Raw genomic sequence first — 10,518 nt, forward strand, 5'->3', positions numbered from 1 at the left:
TAAATGCTCATTTTCCAATGTGGGTTAATCCCATTCACTATATTTTCTATATTGTAATTTGGGAAACAGGTGTAATGTCCTCTCTTCCCCTTCCCCCTATTGCCTCTGCAAAAATAACAACAATAACAATAACAGTCTTTAGCAATTATCCCAAGATCCCTATTTTCCTGTCTGCCTTTTTGTTTACTAATATTCATTCAGGGATTTAAATATGAAGTATTGCCTTAAATTAATGCATTCCAAAGCCTTTTTTTTCCTGTTTCCATAGGATGATTTGAGGTCTGTTGATACTATGTCATTTCCATTGTTCCTCTTGGGTTCTTTATAGGTAATTAAAACTTATTTTTCCTGCATTACAGACTACACCTCCTATTCCCAGTACCCAACAGACTTGGCCCCAGTCATTCGGCAGCACCCATAAAGCAATCAGCCAGTATTTTGAGTTGTATGATATGAAAGAGTCTTCCTATCACCTTCTTATTTCCCGTCTGGACCTTCACATCTGTGATGATAGCCACACTCGAGAAACAGGTAGCTTTACGTGGGTTGAAATTGGGAGAGCAGTATGACTGGTGAGGATTTTTTTTCCCTAGTGATAGGGGCAGACATTGTAAGCAGGTGTTTCAGCTTGGTTCCTCTTTCTTCCTCATTCCAGCTTTTTTATAAAATCGTTTCAGTAGCAAGAACTCTTATTTTGAGCTCATGGACACACATGGAATGTTAGGTACAGTTACAATAAGGATGCTGTGGGGAATTCTATATTCACAGATGAAATGGTTAACTAGTGAAATGGCTCCCCACCATGTCTTCCTGCCCCCCCCCTCCCATATAATGTCTTCTTCCTTTTTATCTTTATTTTTGGGGTACAGATGTTTCTTCCTAAAAATACTAGGCAGCAGCAACATTCCCCATTTTTCTAATGGAGCCTAAATAGCTATGGCCTATATTGGAAATAAAAGTAATATTAAAGGCTGATGCTTTTTAACACAATAGCTTCATATTTGTTTGTTTGTTAAAAGAATGTTAGAAAAAGTAATGTAGATAGGGAGACATGCAAGCATCAAGGAAGGTTGCTATAAATATCTTGATGCTTATGGGCATCATTCAGCTTAGTTATCTAATTATATCTGCCCTGATCTAATTTTCAAATTATAAAGTTTGATAATAGAATCATGCTATATGGCAATATGGAGACATTTTGGAGAATCTAATGAAAATATTTTTAAAACAAAAATCTCAGTAAAAATAGATGTTGAGGGATTTATATAGTTGACATCATTTTTAAAAAATATTCCAAAAGGTGAGACCTAATTCATTTTTATTAAAACAATGCATATTATTCAGAATGTTGCATTTTGGAATACCAATTCATATTCTATTTGTGTAAACTAGGCATATAGCAACCAAGGTAGGTCTAATTTTGTTCCATTTTACTACAGGTGCTTCCAACCATGGTATAATGGGAGGTGCAATGCAATTAACTTTTAGGAGGATGGGCTTCGACTATTATCCTTTCCACTGGGCAGGTATGTTGCAAAATTAGTGAGATTTTCCATAAGCTCCAGTATTCTATTACCAGCAAGTGAAATGAGTGTGGCAGGAGGAAAAATGCAGGGGATACTGTTAGCTTTTGTCTGAATTTGCTGCAATGGAGATATTCTGAAGAGCTGAATATATAGCCCATTCCTGAAGAAGAAGCAATAGAATGCCCAGCTATCAATGACACTTAAATTTAAATACAATCATATAATTGTGATCGGAGAAAAAATAAGGAATTATGTCATTAAAGGTGGACAGATAAGATTTCCTTTAATAAAGAAGACATCAAGGGAAGTCAACATTATTGAGCATAAGTAACAAATATTCATATGAGTAACAAATATTCATATGCTGTGTACAAATTCCATTAGATATAGGAATAGTTTTAAGAATGTGGTTTCGAATTAAATGGGAAAATTTGTTAAGCGACAATGGAAAACAGACAATTATCTCTTAATAAATTTTCAATAGGAAAATTAACTGTACAGTTAACAACAATAAATCCTTTTAACTTGGTTGATCAGAGAGAAGTGGTCCAAATTAGAAGTGAGTTTCTTCAAAAATGAAATGAGCTATGGCAGAATTATTGTCATTTTGTCAATTTAAACTCCCTATTTTTTCCCCAGGAGATAGCTGCAGACATTGGGTGCGATATTGCGATGCCATGGAGACCTGGGTACATTGGGCAAAAAAACTAGTGAATGAATTCCAAAACAAGATGGGAAAATATAGTGAAGAAATAAGTTCTGCCTGCTTTAAAACTGGAGAGAAGGAATCTCCCTTGAAAAAGAGACAAGGTAACTCCTTATCAAGGTTTTGCGGTTGCGGATAGCTGGGAGCAGCTTTCAGAGTAAACATGCAAGGTTTAGCAACGGCATGTCTTTGTTAACCATTCAAAAGTTCTTCATATGTGCTCCTATATTTACCAAAGTACCTCTTTTGATTATTTTACTATTCTGTAATTTGCTCAGCCAAAACCTCATTTAACTTCCAAATACTTCTGAATAGTAATAATAATAATTATTATTATGAAGTTGGAAGGGACCTTGGAGGTCATCTAGTCCAACCTCCTTCTCTGGCAGGAAACCCTATGCCATTTTGGACAAATGGCTATCCAGTTTCTTCTTAAAAACTTCCAGTGTTGGAGCATTCACCGCTTCTGGAGGCAGGTTGTTCCACTGGTTAATTGTTCTAACTGTCCGGAAGTTTCTCCTTAGTTCTAGATTGCTTCTCTCTTTGGTTAGTTTTCACCCGTTGCTTCTTGTCCTGCCTTCAGGCGCTTTGGAAAATAGCTTGACTCCCTCTTCTTTGTGGCAGCCCCTGAGATATTGGAACACAGCTATCATGTCCCCCCTCGTCCTTCTCTTTGTTAAACTAGACATACCCAATTCCAGCAACCGTTCCTTATATGTTTTAGCCACCAGTCCCCTAATCATCTTTGTTGCTCTTCTCTGTACTCTTTCTAGAGTCTCAACATCTTTTTTACATCGTGGAGACCAAAACTGGATGCAGTATTCCAAGTGTGGCCTTACCAAGGCGTTGTAAAGTGGTATTAATACTTCACGTGATCTTGATTCTATCCCTATATTAATACAGCCTAGCACTGTGTTGGCTTTTTTTGCAGCTGCGGCCCACTGCTGGCTCATATTTAAATGACTGTCCACTAGGACTCCGAGGTCCCTCTCACAGTTACTACTATTGAGCAAGGTACCCCCTATACTATACCTGTACATTTGTTTTTTCTTGCCTAAATGTAGAACCTTACTTTTTTCACCATTGAATTTCATTTTGTTAGATAGCGCCCAGTGTTCAAATCTGTCCAGATCCTCCTGTATCCTAAGCCTGTCTTCTGGAGTGTTGGCTATTCCTGCCAGCTTGGTGTCGTTTGCAAATTTGATGAATTCCCCATTTATCCCCTCATCCAGATCGTTGATGAAGATGTTGAAGAGCATTGGGCCCAGAACAGAGCCCTGGGGCATCCCACTACACACTTCCCTCCATGTAGATGCAGTTCCATTGAGGACCACATGCTGAGTATGGCCGGTCAGCCAACTACGGATCCATCTGGTGGTGATGCTATCTAACCCACATTTTTCTATCTTACTAAGTAGTAGGTTGTGGTCTACTTTATCAAATGCCTTACTGAAGTCTAAGTAAATTATATCCACAGCATTCCTCTGGTCCACTAATTTTGTCACTTGGTCAAAGAATGCACTAAGATTTGTCCGGATGATCTGTTTTTGACAAACCCATGTTGGCTTTTAGTAATGACTTTGTTTGCCTGTAGGTGTTCACTGATTCGTTGTTTGATTATCTTTTCCAGAATCTTCCCAGGTATTGAGGTCAGGCTGATAGGTCTGTAATTTCCTGGGTCCTTTTTTTCCCCTTTTTTGAAGATGGGAACTACATCAGCTCTTTTCCAGTCCTCTGGTAGTTCCCCAGTGCTCCAGGATCTTTGAAAAATATAGTTCAGTAGTTCTGAGATCTCATCTGCCAGTTCCTTAAGAACCTTGGGGTGTAATCCATCTGGTCCTGGTGATTTGAACTTGTCTAGGCTGGACAGGTGTTCACTTACCATTTTCTTGCCTATCTTAACTTGTATTTCTATTTTGTTTTTTATGGCACTATTTTTGATAGGTTGGTCTGTTTTTTCTCTTTGTGTAAAGACAGATGCAAAAAAGGAATTAAATAGTTCTGCTTTCTCCCTGTTCCTTGTCATCTTCTTGCCACTTTCACCCATTAATGGACCAATCGTTTCCTTCACTTTTCTCTTGTTCTTTACATGCTGAAAGAAGCTTTTTTTTTGTTATTTTTGACTTTGGTTGCAAGCCTTAGTTCATTTTGAGCCTTAGCTTTCCTCACTTCATCTTTGCAGGCTCGGGCTATTTGCTGATATTCTGACTTAGTTATGTGTATATGTATAGTGAAGACAAGGCAACTTTTACTATATAAATAAACTACTGTTGAAGCATCCACATTGCATTTTGCTATTTATGTGTCTCATTAAAAAGTGAAACTTAAGAATAAGGATGGGGTATAACTTATGATACTGTGTCAAGATGTTCAATAATGCATTCACATTTGGGTTCTGTGTAACTGTACTAAAAACTAATGTCTGTCAGGAGAAAAGTAGATTTCCTAGTGTTTCAAACTGCAAATGATGCTGGTTCTACCGGTAATACTTTTAAGAGCTTATGAAAGCTAAACCCTGGAATCTACATCAGATGTGTATATTTTTATATAAATATGTGCTTTCCATTTGAAATTGTTTCACAACAAGAGCAAATGTACCACTGTCTTCTGTGTGTATTAAAGGTGGGAGGGAAGTTCTGAAGTTTTGCTGTCTATAATTGTGGGTGAGCCCAAAGATAACCTCTGCATATTAAGGTATTTTAAAATATCCTTATTCAAAAAGCAGTTTCTGCCTTCTTCTGTTATTAGTCAAGGAAAGGACATTACTAAAGAGGTAGCTATGAAAATAACTTACAAATAAGGCAAGCTGTAACTTCTGAGTCTCTGCTAGTGATTGTTTTCTAAAGTAGAATTTTCAAGCACATATATATATAACCAACAACACTGCACATAACATACATGCATACGTACATACGTACGTACATACATACATACATACATACATACATACATACATACATACATATATATATATATATATATATATATATATATATATATTCTGAGGTTTTCGCAGGTGTTTGTGTGTAGGTCTTTGGTTATTCGGGTTTTCTCCCGCGTCAAATTGGAAGTGTCGTGGCGACTTTTCGACGGAGTCCCATTCGTCATCTTCAGGCTGGTGTTTTCAGCTTCTTGCTACTAGAAGCAAGAAGCCGAAAACACCAGCCTGAAGATGACGAATGGGACTTCGTCGAAACATCGCCAAGACACTTCCAATTTTATGCGGGAGAGGAGATCGATCGCAACCCAATTGAGACACACAAAGGGGCTAGAAGAAAATTGAATGATCTGCACCCCCCACACACCTAGCAAAGAGAGTTACGCATGTGGAGGTGGGGGAATAGGAATGACCACCGTTAGAAAGAGAGGTGAAAAGATCCTATCTAGCCCCAGGGTTAATGATGGAAGTGCGCACGGTCGAGTACGGAGAGGGGATGGAAAAGAACCACATGCTGACATGAGAGATGCACTCGGAACTCAGCACGGTCAGCTGGGACCGGTTACACAATCTAGAAGCCGGATGCAGGCAATTAGAGATTGTATATAAGGCTTCTCCCAATGACTGCTTTTTTAAACCCTGGCGATGTCGGGATTACCCGACAAAAGCTAGGTTTGGTTTATTAAATATTTTTCTATTTATTCTTGGTGATCATTATTTATTCGTTTCTATAGCATATTTAAGGATTTATTTTAATGACTAAAACAGGGTCCGTGGACTGGTACTGGGCTGCAGCATGCCAGCAACCGGTCTGCACAAACAAGCAAAGCCCCATCCATGGGATGCAGGCAGCACACAAAACCACACACTCTGGTCCGTGGAAAAACCTTTCTCCACGGAACCGGTCCCTGGTGCCCAAAAAGTTGGGGATCTCTGGACTAAAAGGAAGAATTTGTTCTGATGATTATGATGTTTTTGCTTTAAGATGCTGTTTCAAGTTCTCCAAAAAGCTCTACAGAGAAAGGGTTACATCCAGCCAGCACTCCCCCTCATGCCTTGCTAGGACTCCAACGACCTGCATGGAATAGACTCCGATCCAGTTGCCTGGTTGTTCGAGTTGACGATCTGGATATTCATCAGGTAAAGTTCTAAAATTTATATAGAAAAGTGAGCATCACATAAATATGTTGCCTCATCTGTGGCTTGTTGCTATTGATGGGGGGAAATGCCACTTAAGTAAGGAATCAAGGCGTGTGGAGTTAGATGCAACAAAGCATCTTTTATTGGCATGCAAAACTAATAGTGGTCACTGGGCTTCTCTCCACACTAAGGAAAAGACAACAACCTGGTTTTGTTATCTGTCTTCTTCCCCTTCAGGGAACTTTTACTTTGACTGTTTTGCCTGATATGCACTTAAGAATCATATGTAAGAGTAGATGATTATTTATTTCAGTGATTCCAACCAATGTCATTGGTGGGATATGATGGACTAGACCAGCACAAGGGACCACTGTCATCTTTTATAAATATAATTTCATTCAATAAGATTTGTAAAAGCTTAAGTTGGTTTCTTAATTTTTTTCCCTTCAGAGCCAAATAATAAATATCTGCTTACTTTTTTCTGATTTTTAAAGAACAGGTAATTAAAAACATATGCCTGTTTATTTTTTATTTATTATTTTTTATTTATGAGACTTATATACCGCTTTAAGTGCAAGCACTCTCTAAGCGGTGTACACCAGTAAGCAATGTATATATATATATTTACATTGCCCCCAACAATCTGGGTCCTCATTTTACTTACCCTGGAAGGATGGAAGGCTGAGTCAACCTTGAGCCGGTGAGATTTGAACCGCTGACCTGCTGAACACAGTCAGCTAAAGTGGCCTGCAGTACTGCACTCTAACTGCTGCGCCACCTCGGCTCTTTTTATTATTATTTTAATTTTTTCAAGTTTGATTTTTAACTGGTATCATCACAAATATTTTATGACTTTTTGCATTTACAGTGGAGCCTGTATTTCAACTTTATAAGAAATTAGATTTGTAATATTGATCTAATTCACAACAGTTTGTAATTCTAGTCAGTGATTTATAGTGGATTAACCAGATACTCTGAGTTTAAAGCTTAATAGCAACTTTGTTTTGCCTTTAAGAAATGATATGCCATATTTTATAACTCTGTAAATAACTACAGTTATATTGAAAAACTGTTATATCAATGACATTTTAGATGCCTTGTTTACATATAGGCGGTCCTTTTTTTAACTATCACAGTTGGGAATGGCAACTTGGTTGCTAAGCAAAGTGAACTGACTCACTTTCTTTTATTTTGTAGACCTATAGTTGTAAATGTGAGGACTGGTTATAAAGTTACTTTTTTATCACTGTCATAATTGCAAATGGTTGCTAAACAAGACAGTCACTAAATAAAGGCTATCTATACTTGCATTTTGCTAATTATATTTTACTATTTTATTTTGATATAGCTCCTGTCTTTTATAGTTTATATTCTTTTTTTAAATGATTAATTAAAAAAAGAATTTCAGTAGTTGTTGTTAGATGCGAAGTCATGTCCGACCCATCGCGACCCCTGGACAACATTCCTCCAGGCTTTCTTGTCCTCTACCATCTTCTGGAGTCCATTTAAGCTCACGCCTACTGCTTCAGTGATTCCATCCAGCCACCTCATTCTCTGTCGTCCCATTCTTCTATTGCCCTCAATCTTTCCCAGTATTAGGCTCTTCTCCAGTTAGTCCTTCCTTCTCATTAGGTGGCCAAAGTACTTGAGTTTCAACTTCAGGATCTGGCCTTCTAAAGAGCAGTCAGGGTTGATCTCCTCTAGGACTGACCGGTTTGATCGCCTTGCAGTCCAGGGGACTCGCAGGAGTCTTCTCCAGCACCATAGTTCAAAGGCCTCAATTTTTTTGCGCTCAGCCTTTCTTATGGTCCAACTTTCACAGCCATACATTGCAACTGGGAAAACCATGGCCTTGACTATACGTACTTTTATTGGCAGGATGATGTCTCTGCTTTTTAGAATGCTGTCTAGATTTGCCATAGCTTTCCTCCCCAGGAGCAAGCATCTTTTAAATTTTTGGCTGCAGTCCCCATCTGTGGTGATCTTGGAGCCCAGGAAGATAAAATCTGTCACTACCTCCATTTCTTCCCATCTATTTGCCAGGAATTGAGAGAGCCGGATGCCATGATCTTGGTTTTCTTAATGTTGCGTTTCAAGCCAACTTTTGCACTCTCCTTCTTCACCCGCATCAAGAGGCTGTTAGTTCCTCTTCACTTTCTGCCATTAAAGTGGTATCATCTGCATATCTTAGGTTGTTGATATTTCTCCCGGCAATCTTAATTCCAACTTTTGATTCATCTAGCCCTGTCTTTCTCATGAGGTGCCTGCATATAAGTTAAATAGGAAGGGTGACAGAATACCGGACTCTTTTCCCAATTTTGAACCAATCAGTGGTTCCATGTCCAGTTCTCACTGCTGCTTCTTGACCTGCATATAGGTTTCTCAAGAGACAAATAAGATGGTGTGGTACTCCCATCTCTTTCAGAACTTGCCACAATTTGTTGTGATTCACACAATTAAAGACTTAAGCATAGTCAGTGAAGCAGAAGTAGATATTTTTCTGGAACTCCCTAGCTTTCTCCATGATCCAGTGTATGTTGGCAATTTGATCTCTAGTTCCTCTGCCTCTTCAAAATCCTGCCTGTACTTCTGGAAGTTCTCGATCCACATACTGCTGGAGTCTAGCTTATAGGATTTTAAACATAACTTTACTTGCATGTGAAATGAGTGCAATGGTGCGATAGTTTTGAACATTCTTACAAAACTCAAAAAAGGAAAAGGAGGGAATAAGAATCAGTTCAAACTGCTGTCTCATATTCTGCTCATTTTCCCAGGAAAACAAATTGATTACTTATAACACAAGATAATACTATTTGAACAGTACAACGAAATAGCACTTCCAACATTTTAATTTCTGGTACTTTTCTTCTTCTAAGATCTTCTAGTCCTAGATTACATATTACATATACTTAAGCATAAAACACCAAATAGTATCACAGTCATAATTCATATGTATATAACTATTTATGCTATATTTCTGTTGCTTTCCAGGTTTCTACAGCTGGACAGCAGAGTAAAAAACCTTCAACATTGCTTTCATGTAGAAGGAAATTATTGAATCTTCCTGAACATACGTCAGCAATCCATCTAGTATTCACGGAGTACTATTTTCCAGACCACACTACTTTTCCAGGTGACCATCTCAGGAATCACATTCCTCTAATCTTTTGCAAAATTTGATAAAGGTGTCAACATTACTATTTCCTTCAGTTTAACATATTTCCCTTTCATTTCAGTCACGTTTTAATGCAAGAATCCTGTAAAGATAGAATAGCAGTTGCACAGTCCTTTTATTGGAGCTCTTTACCTGGAAGCATCCTATTCTTTTTACTTCTTTGTTATAGTTTAGAACAGTGGTTCTCAACCTGTGGGTCAGGACCCCATTTGGGGTCGAACGACCATTTCACGGGGGTCACCAAACAAGGCTGTCCGCCATTTTTTCCCCTTTTCTTTGGCCACGCCCCTGGCACCTGGTGATGTATAAGTGGTTGGGGGTCACCACAACATGGGGAACTGTATTATGGGGTCGCGGCATTAGAAAGGTTGAGAACCACTGGTTTAGAAGGTGTATGCTCTGTCTCCCTGGGGATTTGGAAATTTTCCCAAAGAAGGCCTGTAGGAGGCTTGAGGCATCCCTCTAGACCAGGGGTGTCAAACTGCAGGCCCACAGGCCGGTTGCATCATATGGAGGCCACGCCTACCCCAGCTCCGGCAATACAAAAAAAGTCGTAATACATTGCAACACGTGACGCAGCGAGTTTGACACCCGCGCTCTAGACCCATTTAAGGCAATCTCCATATGTGTTGACTGCAATCCCCTGTCATCTCCAGCTAGCATGGTCAGTGGTTGATCTAAAGCATTTCAAAATTGGTTTCAAGATTGATTGCTGTTGGAGACAAGACAGTGGAACACTAACCTGTATTTTTCTTCTTTTCCCCAGTCCCATGTCCAAACTTGTACTTGCAGATGAATGGTTTGGTTTTCACTTTGGACACACGGAGCATACTTTGGGTGAATTTATTCTGCCTTGATCTCTATCGCAGTCTACAACAGTTTAAAGCTATATACAAGCTGGAGAGCTCTGGAAAAAGAGAGGAACACATTGATATTAGATTGGATGGCTTTATGTTAAAGGTTTGTTTATTTGCTTTTTGTTCTACTGTGTCTTAAATCAGGCAGACAAAAAACTCTTGAGGTTAGGAGGATG

At 38.8% G+C, this 10,518-nt stretch overlaps 1 protein-coding gene across 9 annotated transcripts in view; it reads left to right on the top strand.

The window, feature by feature from the left end:
- Window positions 1-10,518, top strand: part of UHRF1BP1 (UHRF1 binding protein 1) — a 60,656-nt gene that overhangs the window by 26,525 nt on the left and 23,613 nt on the right. For all 9 annotated transcript variants that reach the window (XM_039339093.1, XM_039339118.1, XM_039339072.1 and 6 more), the window contains 6 exons: window positions 360-531; window positions 1,440-1,526; window positions 2,166-2,336; window positions 6,156-6,310; window positions 9,302-9,443; window positions 10,252-10,445. In XM_039339093.1, the coding sequence (XP_039195027.1) occupies window positions 360-531; window positions 1,440-1,526; window positions 2,166-2,336; window positions 6,156-6,310; window positions 9,302-9,443; window positions 10,252-10,445 (921 nt within the window). The remainder of the gene's footprint in view (window positions 1-359; window positions 532-1,439; window positions 1,527-2,165; window positions 2,337-6,155; window positions 6,311-9,301; window positions 9,444-10,251; window positions 10,446-10,518) is intronic.

This window comes from Crotalus tigris, unplaced genomic scaffold, assembly GCF_016545835.1.
Source record: "Crotalus tigris isolate CLP2741 ecotype Arizona unplaced genomic scaffold, ASM1654583v1 scf7180000017550.10884619, whole genome shotgun sequence".
In the NCBI taxonomy this organism is placed as follows: domain Eukaryota; kingdom Metazoa; phylum Chordata; class Lepidosauria; order Squamata; family Viperidae; genus Crotalus; species Crotalus tigris.